Source organism: Heliangelus exortis, chromosome 2 (assembly GCF_036169615.1).
Source record: "Heliangelus exortis chromosome 2, bHelExo1.hap1, whole genome shotgun sequence".
Taxonomy (NCBI): Eukaryota; Metazoa; Chordata; class Aves; order Apodiformes; family Trochilidae; genus Heliangelus; species Heliangelus exortis.
The window spans coordinates 109456666-109480038 of NC_092423.1; the positions used below are offsets into that span (position 1 = coordinate 109456666).

The 23373-nt window shown below is 40.5% G+C and overlaps 1 protein-coding gene across 1 annotated transcript in view; it reads left to right on the forward strand.

The window, feature by feature from the left end:
* Positions 1–23373, forward strand: part of LOC139793184 (chloride channel protein C-like) — an 85905-nt gene that overhangs the window by 26313 nt on the left and 36219 nt on the right. Inside the window, exons 10-12 of the mRNA XM_071737514.1 lie at positions 944–1115; positions 3741–3912; positions 20079–20245. Of these exons, the coding sequence (XP_071593615.1) occupies positions 944–1115; positions 3741–3912; positions 20079–20245 (511 nt within the window). The remainder of the gene's footprint in view (positions 1–943; positions 1116–3740; positions 3913–20078; positions 20246–23373) is intronic.

A 23373-nucleotide genomic window follows, 5' to 3' on the forward strand; every position in this document is an offset into this window, starting at 1 on the left:
TGCCTGCCTGATTTGGTGGCCTTTTACAATGGGGACACAGCCTTGGTGGACAAAGGCAGAGCAACAGATGTCATCTGCCTGGAGCTGTGCAAAGCATTTGACATTGTCCTGCACAACATTCTGATCTTCAGCCTGGAGAAAAGGAGGCTCTGAGGTGACCTTAACAGCAACCTTCCAGTATCTGCAGAGGGCCTACGAGAAAGCTGGGGTAGAGCTTTTTACATGGGGGATGTAGTTAGAGGACAAGGGGAAATGGTTCAACACTTGAAGTGGGGAGATTTAGGCTAGATGTTAGGAAGAAACTCTTTAATTTGAGGGTGGTGAGACACTGGAAAAGGTTGCCCAAGGAAGCTATGGCATTCCCTCCTGGAATTGTTCAAGGCCAGGCTGGATGGGATTTGAGCAACCTGGTCTGGTGGGAGGTTCCCCTGCCCATGCAGGGGGGTTGTATCTGGATGATCTTTCTGTAGAGCCATTCTGTGACACTACGATTCTATGACTGTGTAACTGAGGTGATATCCAAGTGTATTTAAACATAACATAGGTTTTATATAAAAGTGGTGTTTTGTTTTGAGGGATGTATCGGAACTAAATTCCATATTGGAGCCAAATATGCCAGGAAGTTCCCCAGTTATCGGCTCTGAAAGGAATGGGGAAGGAGCCCTTCTGAAGTTGTACAGTTCCCTTTCCATGGTTTAAATGGCTGCAGTTTTTCCTTGTTTAGACCAAGATGAACACTGCATAGACCAGGCTGTAAAAAAGAAATTTACCTCATTTTCCTGAAGGTGCCCCAGATGCTGGAGCTGTGTTGTAAACTCCAGTTAACTGATCTGTACTTTGCTGACTTTTTGTCAGATTTAGGCTAATGAGAACTACTAAAAACTGTATGTTTGTAAAGGATCCTTTTAATGTTTTTGTATCTCTCCACTCTTCTGTGTTGCAGCCGCTGCACTTCTAGTTGAAAGTGGGAAAGAGGGGATCACCTATCTTTTTAAACGTGGGACTCATGAAGAATTTGGATACACATCCCTGTGCACTGCTTTGGCCTTTTATTTCATCCTCAGCTGTTGGACGGCAGGTTCTGCTGTTGCCAGTGGCCTGGTTATTCCCATGCTGTAAGCTTCACCCATCTTGGTTTGAGCTTCATATACAAAAGGCCTGTGTTGAGTAGCAACAATCTGAATTGTAAGCTGAAAGCTTGGCAATAGCAAAGCTGCAATTGCTTGGAGGAGGTTATATAGGTGGAACAGGATGGTTTTTCTGGAAAAAGACCCTGAGATTGTGCAAAAAGAATGAAGAAAAATCATCTGAGAATAGCTGTGGAAGGACTACAGCCAAACTGTGTACTTTCCAAGTGTAAATCATTGGAATCCTTTGGGGACCCAGAAAGAGTCTCAGCTGCTGGCTCCATCTCTGTAACTGTAGAAATATGGTTCAGATCCAGACTTTTCATCTGTTTCTTATGCACATAATAACCTGAATCTTAATCTTGAATATCAACACCCTAGACTTTGGAGAAAACTGCAGTTAGGCCTTTTGTTATACTTTTTAGAAAGCTGTGGTAGACTAGAGCAAAGTTCTTAGGATAATATTGAGAGGTTTAATGTTCAGCAATCAAGGAGTCATGGAATTGGGTATCCAGCATAATGCAATTCAGATACAGAAAAAATTCTAAAAAGAAGTAGCTGTGTGTAGAACAGAATCACAGAGTGGTGTGGGTTGTAAGGGACCTTAAAGATCATCTCGTTCTAACCCCCAACCTTCTGCCTTTGCCCTGCCCTTGAGTATTCAAGTCCTACCCTCCCCAAACTGTTGTTGAAATAAATTTTTAAGATGAAATGTTTGATGAAATATTGGCTGAATAGAATTGATAGTTGATCCTGTCAGCCATCTCCTCTGTTTCTGACCTGATAACCTAATTTTTATAACCATTCTAGAACTATTAGAACGGCATCATCAATAAAATTAATCAATTGCATGCATGAGGAGGAAAACGTTTTATAATGGTGCAAGATGGTACTCCCCAAATCAGATAGTATATATCATATATGTGGCTATTGTATGAATAATAATTCACCATTTTTGGAAGGTGAATGTCTACAAACCCAGTTCATTGGCTGATGCTTTCATCTGTATTTTTTATTCCTTGCGTATGGAATGAAGTGCTGTGTCTCGTGCCAGCAGCTATATGCCCAATATCCTTTACAGGGCAAGATAGCAGACAAAATGTAAATGTTCAAAAGCAAATTTTATTGTAAGAAGCAAAGGATCTTAAATATTAGCCTGAAAAGGCATATATTGAGTGTTAGGATATTTGGGTAGAAAAACAAGGTATGAGGATAACAAAACAGTAAGGTATCGTAATAAGAAAATATGGAAATAATTGAATACCCATGTAACTGTTACACAAAGGCTAATTGTGTGGTAGCAGCTTACTTATTGCTAGGCCTTCACAAGATCTAGAACAATGATTATGACTGCAGTTTTCCCTCTTATGTTTAAAAGGCTGTCTTAAAGTTCAAAAGCCTAAAAGTCAAAACTTTCTTCAATCTTTAAAATTCAGATAAAAAGATATAAATATCTTTATTGATACAAATTAAGATATTAGTAAAGATATGTGATGATATAACTAAGAATTATGTAATTTCATTACTAATGATATTATTATTATTAGTAGTAGTAGTATTATTATATACTTTTTACCCTTCTTTGGCTATGCTATGGACAGGTGTACCTTTCTCTCAACCACTTGAGGAATAACCTCAAGCATGGGTCCCTGCTGGAGAGGAGAAGGTCGAGCCCACCTTCTAGGGAAAGTGTACAAGTTTCTCTCTGAACAACGATGGGACCAAGTTTTATAGAATAAAGTGATTGGCTGCTGTCATTTAACTACTTAGCCATACCTCTGAAATCCTCTATTGGAGAACAGAGTGCAAATAAATGTAAAACCAAGACAGCCTTTTCCCTCAATAAGCAAATTCTTCCATTTATCTATCTGTTCTTGTTTGGTCTCCGTTTGGCCTAGCTGCGGTTAAGCTGAGCTTCGTGTTCTTCAACACAGGAGAGCAGCTGCCTCCACAAATATCAGTTTGGCCTTCTCCTGGTACTTTCAAAATTGTTATCAGTTCAGAGTTTGCTTTCTGTGGAAACTCTCCAATTCCAGGCTAAGGGCAGTGAGGGTGACAGACAAAGACTGTGATTCTGAAAGACAAGCAGCAATTGAAAGGAAACTGAGGTAGGCCCACTGAGGTGGAGTGTCCTGCTACACCCAACTCTGCTAAATTCTGTTTTTTCCTTTTCAATGTAGCATATGGTTGGTTTGAGGACTTCTGAGTTCTCTTCACAGCTTCATTCTTGGTTGGCTTTGGGCAGATCATTATTACATATTACTCCATTTTGCCCATTTTTTATGTGGCTCTAATATTTTGCCCGCCATTTTATGAGGCGGAGGTAGACTTATTTATAAGAAATTATGTAAGGCTGGAGCTATAGAAGTGCAGGCATTTTCTCTGAAATATCCCCATGTGTATGTCTGTGACATTTACAAGTATGGTAAATCTGGTAGTTTTGTGCTGGTGATTTGCATGAAGTAACTGCTCCTGCTAAGGAAGGATGCTATGGCTTTTCTTGGGAAAGGAATTGATACAAGAATTGAAAAATCTGGGATAGCAGAGTATTAGAAGCATTTGAGAAAACACTGTCATTAGCAAACAGAGTGCTCTTTTTCTTCTTGCATACAGGTACACAGGAGCTTTGTATGGCAGAATAATGGGTTTGATCCTTGTTTCCATTTTTGGTGTTCCAACTAATGAATATGGAGCATGGATTGATCCAGGTCTCTTTGCTGCCATTGGAGCTGCCTCCTTTTTCAGTGGAGTGTCAAGGCTAACCATCTCTCTCACTGTGATAATGGTAAGTATCTTAAATTTGCAGGTATTCCTGCAGCCAAGGGTGAGTTGAACTTTTGCTGCTGCAGCTAAAGGAACCACAGGTGATGGCCCATGCACATTGGGCCACAGACAAAATAACTATTGGCCTGGCTATTTCTGGCTTGTCTGAAGAGTTTTTTTTCTGGGACCTTTTGTTTGTGAAGTGTAAGTTTGTATGAGTATGAATTCTTCTGTTTTTTGTTTGCTTGTTTATTTGTTACAGAAACAGTAGCTCCAGTGGTTTAGAAACGAGAAAACAGAATATATTATCTCTTGTTTCTTCTGAATGACAAAAAAATAGTAGACTTCTTGGCTTGTGAATTGACTTCTGTGGGGATGAAGGCCTTGTGCCACGTACTTTCTTATGTTGGGGCTATATATGGCCGTCTGGATGGAATAAGTGAAGGATTTGCAGTAGTATAGGCAGGTGATGCAAAGGGAATGCTCCCAGGTCTCTGATAGATTTATGCCTTGTAGATTTCGAGTTTTTTAGGTTGCCTTGGAACACATTTCCTCTTTCTGCTCTCCTTTTGTAAGAGAACATTCCGAGTCTGTGCTACAATACTTTCCAGGCAAACCTCTGAAAGCTAAAGGATTTTCAAATAGTAGTCTTGCAATTAGAAAGGATGTTCTTTGCTCTCCTCTGTTGCAACACCTGGGAATGGTGAGTTGTAAGGCACAGATGAAATTCAGCTTAATCAACAGAGAAGTGATGCTGAGGTCACAAGGGGAAAACTTTCACCCTTCCACAGCAGGACATTCAAGTCCTATGAGTGTTACTGTGTGTGGAAATCTCACCCATGACTAAACCCTGTCTTGGCTGCCCAGCTGGCTTTGCCCTAGAGGATCTCATTAAAACCTTTGCAGATGTCAGAATTCACCCAGAGTGGTGAAGCCAGGATTTTACCCTCCTAGTACGCTGTTGCGCAGTGTTTGATAAAGTAGCTGTTTATTGGCACTCACTCAGAATTGGGTTAATTTTAGTGACAGGTTGTGTAAATTGTCTAGGAAGCATTTTTTTATGTTTTAGCTTGAAAGGCGGTGTATGTGCATAAACACTTCTCTATTGTGAAATAATAATGAGATTGATTGTGGAAACACTCCTCCTTCGGTGTCCTCTTGGCATTTTGGCAGTTACTTACTCATTAAGTAGAAATGCTCTCTGGTATTTTTGCTTCCATTATTGCTATTATGCATCTTATGGATTTCTTGGCCAGCTACTAAATCTGTAAGACTTGAAGGGGGAAAAACTGGTGCCTGATCACTAGGTATAACCCTGAATGTAATGTCTTTTCTAAGGTAGGCCTGAATTTTCTTGCAGTGGCTAAATACATTTAATTTAAATATCATTTGTAAACCATTACTTTAAGGTCTTGCTGCAGATTTAAGTCCCTAGTGGCAAAAGCAACTGATTGATGTCTTTTTTAGATTTGTGCTTGTGAGGCCGTGTTTCAATGCAGGAAAGGTGATATAATTCAGGTGATTATATGCCAGAGCACTTGCTGATCTTGGATGGGGTGATGGTTGATGAAAAGCTCAATGTGGTCTGGCAATGTGTGCATGTGGCCTAGAAAGCCAACCCTATCCCAGGTCCCATCAAAGGAGGTGTGGCCAGCAGGTTGGTGGAGGGGATTCTTTCCCTCTGCTCCACTCCCATGAGAGTTCACCTGGAGCACTTTGTCCAATTCTGTAGTCCCCAGCATCAGAAGGACATGGAGCTGTTGGAGTGAGTCCAGAAGAGGCCATGAAGGGGTTCACAGGGCTGGAGCATCTCTCCTATGAAGTCAGACTGAGACAGGTGGGATTGTCCAACCTGGAGAAGAGAAGGTTCCTGGGAGACCTTACAGTGACCTTCCAGTACCTGAAGGGAGCTACAGGAAAGCTGGGGAGGGGCTTTTGACAAGGGCATGGAGTGATAGGAAGAGAGGGAACAGTTTAAGCTGAAAGGGGCTAGATTTCAATTGGGTATTAGGAAGAAATTCTTCCGTGTGAGGGTAGAGAGACACTGGCATAGTTTGGCCAGAGAAGCTGTGGCTGCCCCCTCCCTGGAGCTTTTCAAGTCCAGCTTGGATAGGTCTTTGAGCAACCTGGTCTAGTCAGGGGTGTTGGAACTAAATGATCTTTAAGGTCACTTCCAATCCAAACCATTCTGTGATTCTGGGACAGAACTGCATTTCATTCAGTTCAACAGAGAGAAAAAGCCTACATTTTGTTTGCTTCATTTTCTCCCTGCCTTCCCCGTTTCCTGCACTTGTTCTTTTTATTCCCCAAGTGCCGCCCTGTGCATGAATGTACAGCACATGCAAAACAATAGCTGAAGACTGTTCAGAGAACTGTAGGAAACTCAGTTGAAAAGGCACTAGAAAAATTATGAGGATTGCATTGCAATGTGTTCTGAATTCCCCTAGGTGTCATGTTATAACTCTTCTGTGCCTCTCTCTGCAGACGCAGATTGTGTTTCAATTCATGTTCGTCCAAGATAAATAGCTTCATTGCTTGAGGAAATATTAATTTTTGAGGAGAAAAAAGGTCTTGGACATGACAATGAAAAAACATAATTAGAAGGTTGTGCCCTCAAACCATAAAATGCACATATTTTTCCTATATTGTCTGATGGGTTAAAAAAGAATTGAGAATGTTTGCTTTGGCTTTTCACACAGCCTTCCATTTGGAAACAGTTATGAATGTGGGACTTGTAGTGAACAGGTTTGTGAGACTTTTTTTTTTCTTTTCTTCTCAAGGCAGACCCCACAGGCATCTGCCCACTTCTTGTTTCTTGGCTGCCTCTTTCTACCCCCCATGCTGACACTTGACCCTCATCCTCAGCTCTTTGTGGCAAACAGTCTATTTGGTGACATTTTCCTTGGCAAGTACAACCACCAGCCTTATGACTCGCCTTCCCACAGCCTTCTGTCTCCCACGTCTTTGTAAGCATCATGTGTCCTGAGCCTGCTGGCCTCAGGGTGCTCTAGATGTGGGAAGAGAATCAGAGCATCTTCCTACAGTGTGTTTTCTCTCTGGGTCATTCTGTATTTTTATCATTCCTTCTATATTTTTACCTCTCAATTATACTGTCTTGCAAGGGTTGGAGGAAGGATGGCATTGGGCTGGCCTAAGATCAGTGTTCTTGTCCAGTACTGGTGATGTCCCTATGTGCACACTGAGGGAATCTTGATTTATAACAGTCTGGATCCTTTGCCCCCTGACATGTCTTTTTTTCAATTACACATGATGGAAAATAGCCTTGACTCTCTCTCTCCCTTCTTGCCTGTTCTGTTCAAAAAGAGTTAAGGCAGTATATCAGTTTATTGGCCTAATTTATTTCTCCAAGCAACATCTTCTGATGGATATGGGGAATGCAATTAATTCTGAAAAGGTTAAGACTCAAATCCCTCCTCTGAGTGTGAACCACTGAAATATCATGCTTTTGACAGATGCAGACTAAATGAGAAAATAGGGTATTCCTTAGGAGTTGGGTGGGGAATTGCAGTGTTGTTATGTAAACCAAAGGGAAATGGGGATTAATCACATATGGTTTGTCCTTGAGTACCCTGCTAGAGATGTGTGGCTGCTGTGGCTTGTGCTAATGGGCACAGTATTGGTACTGAAATAAAATGACCATCTGATGGAGGTTCAGAGCGTTATGAAAAGCTGCTTGTGGATGTCTGTCCACATCTGCAGAAATAACAAGCTGTACATAAAATCATCTGGTTCATAAAACAGGACTAAAGGCTCAGAGATGAGGTTTGTTTGTAGCTGCCTACATGAAGCCTGGTACACTGGCAGAGCACTGAAGATAATAAATTACACTGCTGTAAGTGATCACTGTGCTGTTGTTAGGACATTTGTTGATTTTGTTATATACATGCTATTAAGAAATTAAAACAAACATTTATTGCATAATTTGGAAACCTGAGTTGTAATGTGTACCTCTGATGGGCTTCACATCAGTGCTTCAGGTCACCTTGAGTAAGTGCAATAAAATAACTCTCAGCAGATAGTAACCCTGACCGCTTCCCTCTCCCTCTATTTCTTCAGTACTTCTAATTCAGGCAAAATGTGCCCTCTCAAATTATAGGCAGGATGTATTGTTGCAAATTCTGTGGCTCTCCTGGTTCTCTGAGGGAGTGACTCTCAAGAAGCTTCAGTCCTTTCACAAGAAATTTAAGTAGAGCATCAGCAGTGGGCACTTGCCAAAGACATTACAGACACTTCTTGTTTTACAGATGTGATGTGAGAATGCATCACAGATAGTCACCCAATCCAATTTACCAGAGGGAAGCTGTATGAAGAGAAGAATGGTGGTGTAAGATGTTAGAAAAACAAACACATAATTCTAAATAGATGTAAAATCTGCCTAGTATTCAGTGCAAGTTTTTCACAAGAGGGCTGTGTTTCTCACTGGTTGTAGTATGCAAGATGCTATGTTTTGGATCATTTGCAGTAGTATTGGTCCAAGCAGGGAGAATGACTTTGAAAAAAAGTAAAAAAAAATTTAAAAAATTTCTGAATCTTTCCTTGCTGAGTGGAAGTGTTGGATAATAGTGCATAGTTGATGCTTGAAGACCAGACAGTGAAAACAATCCTGGCTTCTCATGGTATTGCTTGTCTGTGTTTCTGCTAAAGAGACCATCAGGGGGCTAGGAATTCTCACTGATTTAAATCAAGTTTCTACTGAGTGAGGCTTAATCTAATTGATTACAGCTCTGTTCTACAGGCAAAGATGGATAAACTGTACATTAACAGGGCATCAAAATTGTAATAGGTATTGTGCTTGGATTAAATGCAAATGTTAATGAGTGTAAATTCTTGGGTTTCTTATTGTCTAATGGAATTCCAGAAAAAGTTTATATAACTGAGCTTTTGAACATGCTGGGAGTAGTTGGATTGTGTTATTTTTCACTTCAGCTTTCTCTGCTGTGGTGCTGGAGCGACAGGAACTGGATACCCAGCAGCCATGTTTGGGTCTTGGGTGGTGCCCAGTTATTCTGTGAATTTCCTGTGCTCACCTTTGTGAATCATTAATACTGTGCTATTTTGAGTGATATTTGGGTCATGCAATTACTATATGCTGCTTTTCTTCTTTTCTTTTTTTCTCTCTCTCTTTTTTTTTTTTTTTTTTTTTTTTTTTTTTTTTTTGTGGGAGATCTTAAAAATTTAGAGATTGTGTTAGCTTTTCGGTGTTTCCCCCTAGTTCATATTATTTTTTTTGTAAATTATTGCACAAAATGAGTGCTGGGACAAAGCTGGCCTTGCATGTTCCTTCATGTTCCTCTCAAATGGAGCAGCAGCTGAACCTGGAGCTGTGGCACTGTCTTGCTGTGGACTGGATTTCATAACATGGATGCTATGGGATTTTGGTCCATGACAGTTCTTCAATGCATCATGTCCTATGGCATGAGTAACTACAGGGAAGAGGATATTTTGCAATATATCAAACTATTTCATCAGTCCTTCTGGTCTTGAAAGAAACAAGTCTTGGTTTTGGCACATAAAATGTGGTGTAATGGGATTTCCCTTCTGAACTCCTAATGCCATCCAAAGTGCCATCAATTCCCTTGGTAAGGATCATGGTTTGCTAAGGTGTGAAGAGAAAACTGTCCTGAGTACCAAGTATGCTTTTGGAGTGCTAGCAATCAGGGCAACAGTTTGATTTGATATACATGAATTTCTTGTTCATATGAAAAATCTTGTGGCCAAATACAGCAAAATGTACTTCAGTGCCTGGCTCTGTGGTAGGGGTGACTATAAGCATGCAAGTCTGCTACAGTTTGCTTTTTAAGCATCATTTGGTTAGAATGATTTTAAAAAATCCCTTCTACCATATTTTTTACTGAAAATAAGGTCTTCAGATTTGTTTTCACAAAAACCATTGAATATTTCACTAAAAAGCTGAATATCTGAAAAACGGAAAAAAAGAAAAAAAATATTTCAAATGTCTTGCTGTGGGCTTTGTTGCTCCATTTTAGCATTTTCCTGTGAGGAATGAAATATTTCCTTTGACACATCAAAGAGACTTTCCTGGTATGTCTAAGGAAAGAGAGGGCAATGCATGGTGCATCGTGGGAGAGGTAGTTTAATCCGAGAGGCCAAGTCAAATCCAAACTTAAAATTCTCAGGGGACACCACAGCAGCATTCCAAATGAAAGGTCTTTGGGTTTTAACCTAGCAAAATACTGCTCTGTTGGAATGATAACCAAGCTGTCAAGTCACTGGAAGATTCCATAACAAAAATGTGTGCTTGCAGGGAAAAGTGAAAGAAAACCCTTTTTCTTTCTTGATTGTAGCCTTGTGAACCCAGCCCAGGAAAGTCAGAACAAGTCCCTTCTGATTCATTCATTCATCATCTGTAAAGAAGAACTGCAACTATGGGACAGTTGGTTAGTCTGTAGGTAATTCACAGAGTAGAAGAGAATGCAGCTTTTTATCTCTAATATAGCTGTTTCAGCTTTGGCACTGGGTTTTTATCAGTAAAATAAACAGGCACGACTGAACTGTACATGGATTCAATTGGCACTGAACTTTTAGAGAGTTCAGTTGTGCGTCTGAAATATTGAAACTGAGACTGCATCTCTGTTTTAAATAGACACACTGGAAATGAAGTTGTAATGTGAGAAGATAACATTTTTATATAGTAATTTTTCTGGCTCTAGCTTTCAGTAGCTTTAAAGGTATTTTATAAATAAAGCAACCTAGTGTATTACAACATACCACTGTACATTTGGGACATGTAATACAAACCTTAATGAAAGTTCATGAGAATTTAATGTGCAGAAGTTATTTTAATTCACAGTATCTTATCTGTTTCTAATTTTTTTCAAATTACAAAATGCAATTGGGCTGTCTTACGTACTAATTCTTTGCCAAATTTAATTTGTTTCTAAATTAAAGACATTTTTCAGTTACATTGTCATGAAAAGCATCTGTAACCACTGAATTTTGCTATATTTTTAACTTAAAAACCTTCAGAATGTTGCCAATAGTGTTTCTTCAAATGCTGAGAAAATTATTTATCTCTGGGACAACAGCTACCACAATAAGCCTATCTCTCTATCTTTTTTTTTCTTTTTTCCAGCCTGAGGGGTTTATTATCATATTGAATTAAAAACCCCATGTAACCGGGTGCTCTAATGAATGGGGGCTTGGTGCCAGAAATCTCTGTTTGATTATTGGACCCAGCTGGAACAGGAGCAATTGGTTACACAACCCAGCAGCTGCTGGGCTGGAGATGGGTCTGTCAGTGAGAAGGAGGCTCCTACTATAATGTCCCAAGAGAGGCAAATCCCTGAGGAGGAGCATGGTCTCCCCTCTCCCCAAGATGGGCAGAACAACTTGCTTTGTTGTTGCAGTTTCAATGTTTTCCCTGTTTTTTTTTTTTTTTTTTTGGAAGAGGAATAGGACCAGGTCTTGGAAGCACACTGGGTGAGGGCTGGTGAAAGGCGTGCTGCTGTTGGAGGCAAGAAAGAATGGAGGCAGTGCTGAGGAGAAGCCATGAAAGCATGTGGAAAAATAGAAGCATTTCAGAAAAGAGGAGCATAAATCATAGACACTGGGACTTGTCCTAATGACTGAGCTTCTCTTGTTTTGAAATGTGCAAGAGTGATGATGGAAAAACTCTTGAGTGCCTCACAGTTGTATCTCAAGCAAGCTTGCAGAGCCAGGCCTGAGCTGCTTTCTTGCGTCTCTAAAAGGGAACAACCTACCCCAAACTGGCAGTGGCTACACAGGTTGTCCAGTAGTGAGTTATGCAGCAGCAGGTGACTTCTGCAGCTTCTAAAACAACAGAGCCTGGCTTTAGAAAGGAAGAAGTTACAAAGCTATGGAGATAGCTGGAGTGGAGTTGTCTGGTGCTTCAGATCCTGTAACACGCAGAATGACCTGAGATTACTCTGGTTTGTACCCCTTTCATCTCACACTCTTCTTCAATCTGACCCTTGTTTAAAGAAAAGAGTTTCTTTGGAAGGCTCAAGTCATATTTCTCCCTTTCTCCTCTGTGCTTCACAAAGTGTATGCAATGCTTGGCAGGGACAGGAAAAGAGAAGGGAAAGAACTGTGTAAAAAATTAATACATTTTCATGGTGTGCTTTAGCAGCACTTGCTTGGGAGATCTCTGGTCGTGCTTTCCTCAGACTTGCTCAAGATGGAGGGTTGTGAAAGGGGCATTGGGCTCCAGGGGAAACAGCCCAGTGCTTTGAGAGAAAATGTTAAGGAGCAAACAGCTGCCTGTCAGGAGACTCATTCCTGTCTGAGAAAGTGATAGAGGCTCTAGAAAACAGCAGAAAACCTCAACATCTGCCATGCTGCACTGGTGTAGGTGAGAGATCAGGGAGTGTGTTTTCACTGCTGGTTAGTGAGGCACCTGCTATGGAGTCCTTACCAGAAGGGCAGGACACTATGTGCCCACTCAACAGGTTCAGATTCTTCTCTTCTTAGTGTGTTTGAATAGTGTATTCAATATTATTTCAGAACCTGACTGAAAGTGACATCACCCTTTAATAAAGATAAGATGTATAGCAGTAGCGTTGTACTGATGCTAGTCTTATTCAAATTAAGCCCAAAATAATTGCATTAGCAATGCATAATCAACAAACTGTTGAGTAATTTGTCTTACTGTTTTCTAAATTTACACCACCTAGGAAAAAGAGCACTGTGTGGTGGTTTTGCAGTATCTTGTCTGCAAAGTAAATAAGTGACACTGTACTCTCACAGAGAAAGTGATGTGGGACAGTTTTAGGACCTCAGATTTCATAATGTGCTTCTTTAAGCAACTGGAGGCTCCCTGCTTGTTTTGAGAACCACGAGCTTTTGTAAGGTTTCTGTTTTGGTATTTAAAGTGCAACCTCCTACATGAAGTTAAAGCTGAACTGAATTTTGCCATCCATGGTGCAGAACATTTATCAAATAGCCTCAGTAAAACCAGTGTCCAGTCTGCCACCAGACTCTTTCTTCTTCAGCCTTTTCTAGACCTCAGGAGGTGGGGCCATAAGAATCACGGCATTCTGGAGATGTTTGGTTTAGCATCAGTTAAATATGACAGATTCACTGCAGTTATCCAGTTATCTGTTTTAATTAAAAAAGAAAAAAAAAAAAAAAAAGCTCCTGAATGACAATTTAAAGATTTCTGCCATACTGTGGGTTAAAAAAGTACAGGGTTGCTTATCTGGGTTATACAGTACAGTACTTGTTTCGAAAAGATTTGATAGGTGAGCCTGCCAAATGTTTAGGCACATTCAGCATTGCACATACACAATGCTGCTTTTTTTATTAATAGAATATTTACTTGACATGACATGCACCACTGTTACCTTCCCAAGGCACAGGTTTAGACGGGTTTCAAACCTCCTTTCAGAGTTTGGTGTCTACTGTGTGTGTATGATAAAGAGCCAGGTTACAAAAAAATCATTGATAGATATCTCTCCAGGGGATCCTGGCATGAGGTGCTGCTATCATCTCTGCTGTTTCCGATATCACTTGCATCCATTGCCACAGCCTGTCAAAACAGGTGTATTTGCAGGCCTTGAGGGACTGAAACAAGAAATCAAATATTTGCATAGCACCTTCTGTCCAAGTTCTCAAGGACTGAGGCTCAAAGGATTTTGATATGTTTCCAGAGATTACTTAGCTCTGCTTGGTATTTCAAAGTTCTCTTTAGTAATCTCCTGCTGCTGTACTAGGTCTTGGAACCAGAAAAAGTGATTCTGCCTTTTAGCAAGGAAATCATGAACGAAATGCTGGTTGGCTCCAGAGAAACTCACACAAATATTTAAATCCACCTCAGAGAAAACCAGGACCAGATCTCTCTAAACATTGTGAATGAAGTTAAATTAAGAAGCAGTGAGCAAGTGTCATTAATTAGAACTACTTTGTTTAAAGAGAAGTAGTGCTCACCCTGTGCTAAAATACTTTTTTCATGCTCTATCTTGGCAGTAATTAAACTTTAGAGTGCTAGAGGCTGCCTGCTCATTGTAATGGCCTGGAATAGTTAATGGGGTTGAACTCTGGAAGAGGAAGAATCCCACCACTTGTGCAATCCTCCTGGCACTGGGGTTTGGCAGGAAGTCCTCACAGTGAACCTACGCTGGGTGTGCCACCCTTTGTAGAGGATGATGCAGAGCTTCGTGTGCCTGAGGCTGCAAAAAATAATCATTTTCAGCAGCGTGAGGGAACTTGGATGCATAGCTTTTTAGGGCTGACATGACAATCATGTTTTTTCAGGAGATTTATTTTTACTGTGTTGCAGCATCTCACTTCTCCAAAAATTCCAGCAGTGATGGTGATGAGTGATAAGGAGATACAGTAAAGCAAGTAGAGTTAATGGATGTAGCCCTAGAACTAGAAAGGATTTCTGTAAAGGTGAAGTGCAGAGGAAAGGAATATTTTTCACTTAGTTTTAAAGAGAGATTGATGGAAGTTCAGGGAGGGAGTATTCAGCTGGATTGATACTTGAAGAAGGTGCCTCTCTTGGCATAATCCCAGATGAAATATTAGACTGTGTTAAGAGCATTTCAATCCATAGCTTTGTCAGGACATAATTAAGTGGGAAGTAAAATGACTCAAGTGTTCAGTGCACAGGTTGCTAAGGGCCAGCAGATCACAGTCGAGAGAGCAAAGAAATTGAAATGCAGATTTGCATTGCTTATGAAATGATTGTGACAATGCAAACAACTTAATCTTCAGAGATGTTGTTTCTATAAACTCCTTTTCTCAAGAAAGCTTCATGAACAGCTCTTTTACTGCTGTGAATAGCTCTTTTACTCTCTCCTTCAATTCTTTACATCAAGCAATTAGCTTGTAACCTTGTTGACGTTTGATCCAAGAAAAAAAATTATCAAAAGTTTTCTGCTGCCTACAAGCCCCTCCACCCTTTTGAAATGTTTTCTTGAATGTTAGTGATATTTTACTCGTGTCTTTAATCAATAGCAGTCAAAATATCAAATGGAAGAAATACTGGTTTTATGTGAGAAAAACAAGAGGTACTTTCCTGGGGAAATGTGTACTCTTCCACAAATTTGGATGGCATGGAGACTGAAAAACTGTGCTCAGAGCTGGTGTTTTGTGCCAGCTGCAGCCTCAAGTCTAAAGCTATTGCACTTTACTGGTACTACCAAGACTTCATGTCCCTTCCCATCCAACCCTTCTTAAGCTTTCCCTCGGATATACTGTCTTGTATCTTGGTCCAGCAACTGCTTTTTTTTCCCCCAAAATATTTTCCTATTCCAGGACTTTCAGATAAGCGTGTGTAACCTTGTGAAGAATGACAGTAGTATTTCTTTTGATGAGTTCACTTCTACCAAGGACGATGGTCTTTCTGTCGTGGGGAGGAAGCAGATTTTGCCATTTGTTTGTGGAGTTTGCCAGGCAGCTCTTCTAGTTGAACAAACCTTGAAAAATGAATATGACTACAAAGTAATTTTTTTTTTTTTTCATAGGCCTGCTCCTCTGCATTTGTCATTGTGGGCTGTAACTTGCAAGAGAACTCTCTTGTTAAATGGATTTTCAGTAGAAGAAAGAAAATTGATTTGCACTGTGTAGCTTGCTGATAGTCTTTTCTTTTACATTATTGGAAATATCAAGTGTTCGGGGAATATTCATTGTATAGGCAGCCTTGCAACTAATGAGGTTGGTTGTACTCTGTTCTCTGGGCTGGAGTAAAACCTTTGAAACATGTTAACCACGATTTGATTGAAAACGGGGGGGGGGGGGGGGGGGGGGGGAAGGTTTTTAACAGTGAGCTTTAAGTAAACTGCATCTTTTTGAATTTCCTGGGCAGCTGCCTTTCTCTCTTTGATGTACTGTGCCTGGTGATGCTGTTAATGAAATGCATAATTATGTGTTATATAATAAAACAGGGCTAACATGAAGGTGGCTAATAGATTATAATGATGTGGAGGCCTGAGAAACTCAGGAGCATGGGGGTTGTTGAAAAGTGCCTCCGGTGACGTAGAAGATATTTAAAGAGGTTTGAATAACTGTGCTAATAAGTTAATTGTGGTCTCTGTGTGTGTGAACGACATTTTTCAAGATTTTGTATATGGAGACAATATTGAAAAAAAATAGGTGCAATTTACTAGGCTGCTGATGTATGAAGTGTCAGCACCCGGAGCTCCCAGTGCCTATTAGTGCTGCTGGCTTTGCATAGAAGGGTGCCCTAGGCAAAAACATTTTTGGCACAGCCTGCTGCACCCGAAGGATCAAAAGGAAGCAAAAAACCAACAAAATGAAAAAAACCCAACCTGGCAATATGCACAGAGAGTAAATTGCATCCTAAAGACCAGCCCATAAAATGCAGGCTTGGAATGAATATCAATAAATGAAACATTAAGTTTAATGGCTGAAGAGCTGTAGGTGTTTGGTGGCTGCCCTCGACTTCGCCCCTTCCTTTTTCTGCTTTTGTCACCTTTGTTTTATCTCTCCCTCTGTAATACTTTGTATCATTTGTTCCTTTCCTAGATTCTTTAGGAACTGGTTTGATCAGACAGAAATTTTTAAAGGAGAGGCTGCATAACCTTCCAGCCCTGGCCCACATGGGCTCCTAATGGTGCTGGGCTGTGCCTGGGTTTGCTTGGCTGCTGTTTTGGGATTAGAGGGGCCTGTGTGCTGGGAGAATTAGTATGCATGGAACTACAGAGTGAATTTACAGCCTGCCAGTTACTTGGCACTAATTCCCTGCGTGGATGCTTCTAGTACTGACTAAGCGTGCTTTTGTGCAGGTTAGCCTAAAGAGTGGCTTTTGCATGCCTTAGGCAGGCTCCTTTTTGAAGGTGAAGGGTGTTGGGTTTTTTCATTTCCCAAGCACTGGGGGTACCCAAATGGGCAGATTGTGCAGAGTAGCTAATATGCTGTAAATTTACACCCAGGCTCACCCCTCTCTCCAACCTCCTCACACAGCCGTGTCCCAAGTCTCTGCACTTTGTCTTGCTCGTCAGGGAGCAGATGGCCCTTCTCTAAACAGGGAATACTAATACAGCCTTGTGAAGTGCACATATATGTGTGTGCATAGCTTTGTGTCCATGTGTTTATTTAAGATGACTTGGATCTCTCACAGTTCTTGGATTAACTTGGGCTTCCTTGAATTTTATCAAGATACTCTTAAGAAGAACTTTCCTGCTGCATTGCCATCATCCTTGTCATTGATGGACTTCGGATTTACCTAATTTTAATCTTCCTTTTTCTTCAGTGCAAAGAGAGGCAGACTTTTTCTCATATGAGTGACTTCGTCTTTTGTATGTGAATCTTTCTTAGTTAAAATTACCTTCCTCAGCATCTCTTATTTGATCTCTAGAGTTTGTTCTTGTATGTGATATGCTTTTATAGCTAATAAATGTTCTTACACAACCTAAGATCCCCTGGCAAGAGGGAAATGAGATTTTCTCTAGCTTTTCGAATACTTGGTTGTAAAATCAAATCCATTTTTAAATATGTTTTTCTCTTTAGTCTGGGCTTCATAAATAACCTGGTCTATAATTATTTTACAGCTTCACCTTTACCTAAGCTCTCATGATGGGTTAAGTTTCCATGCAAAGTTTTCTTGAAATTTTATAAATGACTTTATCTGTTTTTAATGTTCATGCTTCAAATGTATCAATGATTTCTAAGTCGCCTGCAGATTTGCTTACATATTGCCTATTTCCAAGAAGATTTCATATCACAAAAAGAAAAAAAAAATTGCCTCTCCAGTTTCCATCTCTGGCGAGAGTTCAGAACAGCTCTATCAGCTCTATTTTGGCCAAGGCTTAAATTTACTTACATACAGAAGATATTGCTCAAAAGGCTTTTAACATGTCTTTCTCTAATGACCTCAGCCACAGGAGCCTGCCAAGGATAAGCAGCATCTCTGCTCAGCAGGCCTTAACTCTTGGAGGAAGGAAAGTCAGATGCTGGACCTGGAGGCACTTGCTCCGAGCTCGTGTTTGTTGCCTTGCTGTAGAGAGGAGCCATCTGCCCTCTCACCCTCTGATTCCAGCACGCAGGAGGGCTGCAGGGCTGGGGAAAACCAGCACAAGCCTCAGAGTTTCTCAGTAGCAGATGTGAAATGCTGCTGAATGTTTGCAACAATAAAGGAAGAGGGCCAGGGCCAGGGCCAGGCCGGCTTGACTGTTCCCACTAGAGGATGGGAGGGTAGGAGGAAGGGATAAAATAGGATGAAAACCAAAGAGGAGATCCTGGAAAACCAGGCTCTGGTTCTTGCTGTTTTGAAGATACTCTGTATAGGTTAGAGCATTCACTTGAGAGTCCTTTTTAGTGTTTGAGTTATGAGAGTTTTAAAATTTGGGGCTTTAGAGTGGTTTTGTAGCTTTTTGGAGTGTTCTCATATTAATTTTTAATGCTTGTTTTATTCCAGAAGAGTTCCCCGTAGCAAAACACTTAAAAAAAAACCTTAAAAGGAATCCACAATAAAGGAGTCTGCATCTGTGTGAATGAATTGTGGCAGATATGATGAAGCAATTCTTAAAATCCCACAGTTGCTGTTTTCCTTTCAACTGACATGTTCCTGGTGTTTTTAAATAAAACAGTTGAATACTAGGTTTAAAGAGACATCCAAAGAATGCTGTGGTGTTATTAGAAAACCCTGGCTATGTCCAAGCAGAAAGGACAGTTGCACGACCCTGTCATACACATCTGACCATGCCAGAGGAGTCCCTTGTTGGGATATACTGTAAATCATCCTGGATGTTATCTTTCCAGCCCCAGAACAGAGACAGAGCAAGGGTGAAAGCATAAGCTTGGATAAATTTGCTAAAGCTTATCAGACAGAAGTGTGTTTATTGGCATTCTTTGAATGTAGATTCTTGGGGTACTTAACTGTCTCTAGCTAATGAGGTCTATTAAATGGCAATGTGCTGCAATTCACTTTGTCTGAATTGGAGAGAAGTTTCTGGGCAAAAGCCTCTTAGTGTTATGAGGAAACTTTGCCCATTGAATCCCAGGACAATTGCTAATGAATATCCTTTTTTACTAGGATACAATAGTAGGGGATATAGTGGGAAGTGAAAGGAGAACATGTTTTTGACTAAAAAGTCTTATTCAATAGGGTAAAGAAAATATTTCTGTGCAACCATTTTCACCATGATTAATATTTGTCTTTGTTATGAGTTGGGCATAAGCAGTATTAAGTGCATTCATATTACTCTTTACTTTGTGTATAAGAAATTAGTTTGAGTCTTTTATTCAAAGGCAGTTGTACTGATGTACTTTGTTAAGTCACTGCCACCAGAGCTCTTAGATGTTTGCAGCAGCAGATCAAGTGATCTCAGTCTGCCTTTGAGCTGCTGTTTGTGAGCAGTTCTGTTATGGTGGCTGTGTCCAACTGTGGAGGAAAAAAAATCAAATACTGAGAGGGGATAAAGTATTAAAACATTAAAAGTATTAAAGTATTAAAAGGCGCTTTGCCCCTCATCTGACCATACCCGTACCAGACGTGGAGAAAGTGCAAGTATACTTAAATACCAGAATTTGTGCATCTACTTGGTTTCTCTGCAATGGGAACTGCTGTGCAACTTCCAGAGATTTGCATTCCTGGGAATAGGGATAGAGGCACCATGCCTTTTACTGCTGCATGCTATTTAGCATGGTAACTGTGTGATGTTCCTGCTCCTTGGTCTCCTGAGCTGGACTTCTGTTGAAAGCTTCTTGTTTTCTTTTCTGGCATCCTTCAAGGCAATGTTTGTACAAGAAGCTTTTTCTGTCAGGAAGCAGCAGTATGGGAAAACAATTTAATATCTCCTGAGCTCAGCAAGAAAGAAAAAAATATTAGGATTTGTTTGAATTTTTTGGTATTTGTCACAATGCCAAGCTATTTTAAGCAATCTGGCTACTTCATCTCTACTTACCCTCCTCTGATACTTCAAAATTATCACAAGCCACCTGAAATATGGGAATCAGATGTGAGTTTTAAGATGTAAGTGCAGTGCTTCAAGATCATAGGAACGGGAGGGGGAGCTGTCACTGCATCAGCTAAGACTCTTTGGTAGAAGTGTTTACTGATTACCTTTCCCTGGGAAAGGAGAGGGAGTGCTCTTCCACTTTTTTAGCAGACTGAATTGCTTCCTTTTCCCTCAGGAAAGAAGTAGGTAGTCCATGCCCCAACCATTGACATTGTCTCCAAGTATTTGCAAAAATGGAAAGTCCTTTTCTCTCTTCTCTCCTTAGGTAGAGATCACAAATGATGTCCAGTCTTTGCTACTGATAATGGTGGCTGTCATGGTGGCCAAGATGGTTGGTGACTTGTTCAACACATCACTGTACAGTTCCCTCCTGAAGCTGAAATGCATTCCCTACTTGGACGTGGAGCCTTTTGTTTGTCACAGGAGAGGATGGTAAGGGCTCTTGTGCTGATGATCTGTGAGTTTTCTGTACCATGTTCAGCATAGAGACTGTGTGGTTTCTCTGAGACCTGGAGCTTGGAGGGACAAAGGAGTAAAAGGAAATCTTGGTCCTGAGCAACACCTCTGTGATGCAATGTGCTGTACACACAGAACAAAGGAGACTCAATTTCTCTTTAAGTTTATGGTAGGATCTGGATTGCCACTGTCACCAGAGTCCTAATAGCACTAAGTGTTCTGTTAGCCCAGTTACATGCTGTTTATTACTGCTCCAATGGAGAATCTGGTAGAGGTTTTCACTGATAGTTGTGAAAGGAGCAACAGAGCCTGTAGAGTCCCTTATGGTGGAATTTGCTTTACTTGACTTCTGGGTGACTGATCTGGGCTTCCTGTGTGTTTGGTACTGTAACATTTACATTTTCAAGCAGCAATTTCTGCCATCCAGGGATAGCAATTTAAGGCAGGTAGGATGTACTGTCTTCTTGAAGTGCCTTTGCTGAATATAGACTAAATGAATAGCTTGAACAAACTTGCAGGGTTTATTTTTTAATTTGTGTTAATCTGACCTGTCCTGTGTGTCATCCAATCTGTGAACCAGTGTCCAAAACTTCAGTCCGTTCATGGGCATTTCTAACCAGTAATAAGAACTATTTTCTCTTCTAAATGTGTGTGCTGGGTTTACATTTATCTGTTGGTAGTGAGAACTCTATACTATAGTTTTCTATAAAATAATTTGGAGAAACACTGATTCTTTAATATATTCCCTAGGAATGAAGTAGATAATGTGGTGAAGAAACAGAAAGAAAAATTAATTTTATTTATTTATCATAGAAATACTTTTTGTTTTCCCTTTGACATATTTGGGTAGTACATATCAACAACCAAAGTTATTTGCAGGACACTGTAGCTGTCATTTCTCCCAGGACTGAGGTCTCCTGGACAATCTCTTAGTTTCAAATGACCTTTTAGGAAGAATTAAATGTTGGCAACTTTTTCTGTACACACTTTATATTTTTTTTCTAAATGTACCATATCTGAAAGTTTTTAGCAGGCACACTGAATGCTGGGAATTATCTAACTGTATTTGACATGAGTGGAAAAAGAGCCAGCAATGTGGTAGGAGGAAATAAAAACAATCTGTGACATTATGGATGACTTCTATATGTACCATGGCAGATAAAACAGAGGGAAAGAAGTCATAAAGTTTCCCATGGTATTCCAGTTAGATGACAGGTCCATGGAAAGAATTATAGCTGCTTTCCTGGTTCAGAGTGAGGTCCTATTCACTTGAAGGACAAATATATATATATTTATGCATATATAAAATTTCATTTCCCTCCCACTCCTTCCCCTTTCCTCCCCAGGAACATTATGGAAAGTTTCTGGTTAACTGAGCCACAGAATATACTGATACTCCAAAGCAAAATACATAGTATCACAGCTTGGTAAAGATTTTATAGCTAGACACTTTACAGACTGCCAAGTTTTAGTTTAAATCCTCTTAGACCAAGACTGAATAGGCTGATACATATCTGAACTGGCAGATATAGTTGCTAAGCCACTCTCCATCATATTTGAAAAGCCTTGGCAGTCAGGTGAAGTCCTCAGTGACTGGAAAAAATGAAACATTACACCATTTGTAAAAAGGATAAAAAGGAGGACCCCAGGAACTATGAACCAGTCAGCCTCACCTTTGTGCCTGGTAAGATCACAGAAGAGATTCTGCTGGAAGCTATGTTTTGGCATTTAGAAGACAGGAAGGTGATTCCACAAAGCCAGTATAGCTTCACAAAGGGCAAATCATGCCCATGTTGAAGCTGGTCCAGAGGAGGGCTGTGAAAATGATTGGAGGGCTGGAACACTTCTGTGAAGAAAGGCTGACAGAGTTGAGGTTCTTCTCCCTGGAGAAGAGAAGGCTCTGTGGAGTCCTTTTTGCAGCTTTTCAATACTTAAATGAGACTTATAGAGCCTGTTGTGATAAGACAAAGGGCAACATTTTTAAACTAAAAAAAGGGTAGGTTTAGGTTGAATACAAGGAAGACATTATGATGAGGGTGGTGAGACACTGGAAGAGGTTGCCCAGAGAAGATGAGGATGCCCCCTCTCTGGAAGAGTACAAGGCCAGGTTGGATTGGGCTTTGAGCAACCTGGTCTAGTGGGAGGTGTCCCTGCCTATACAAGGGTTGGAACTAGATGATATCACTTCAAGATCCCTTCAAACCCAAACCATTCTGTGACTCTATAGTTCTATGGCACTAGCCCATTTCTTGGGCTCTCCAGCGTGTTTCTTGAATGCTCTCTTACTTTTTTATGCCCTCAAACAAATGAAGCTTCACCATTCAGCCACCTTAGACCTCCGGGATTTGGACTGATGCCTAGATCTGTCATATATCTGAGGCATCCCAAACCCTGAATATTGACCTGAAGGTACTGTGGATTTATAATCTGCCTCTTACAAGTACAGAAAAAAAAAAAAGTGGTAACTGAAGTTAATTATGAAGCCTAACATGCAGTCTTAGTAAGTATTCAAAAAGACAGTTAAAAAAATATTAGTCTCTGTACATGTTTCCTTATCTCTGTTTCCGCATCACTTCTGAGCATCCTTGGAACGTGAGTCAAAGTTCTACAGAAAGGTGCCTGGCCATGACTTCTCTTTCTATGTGTTTTCCCTGCAGACCAAGATTTCTCATTTGTTGTCTCTCTGGTTCTTCAGCTATCAAGATGCTGTGGGAGCCTGTCTGCTTCTCTGTCATTCTTTTATCTCAGTGACCACCTGGAATATGTGAAGCTCTGCTGTTTTTAAGTTCCACTACATACTGGGAGTACTTTTATTTTCAAGTGCATCCCCCCAGATGTCATCTTGCACAGGCCACACTCTTTCTCTGGTTGTGTCAGCTTGGCTGAGGCTTTGTAATGTGTTTGCTCTTCTGGGCAAGTGTAGGTAACACAATTACCTGTGTGACAGGTCCTATGGCTTCTTGGCTCAATATTAATTACACCATAAAAAATGACAAAATGTGCAAACTGTGCATTGATGGATTCCCCAAATTATAACAAAGATAGGAGTTGGCTGTGTAGGAACTAGTAGCTAGCATGTGTTTATTAACAGGTGAAAAATTGTG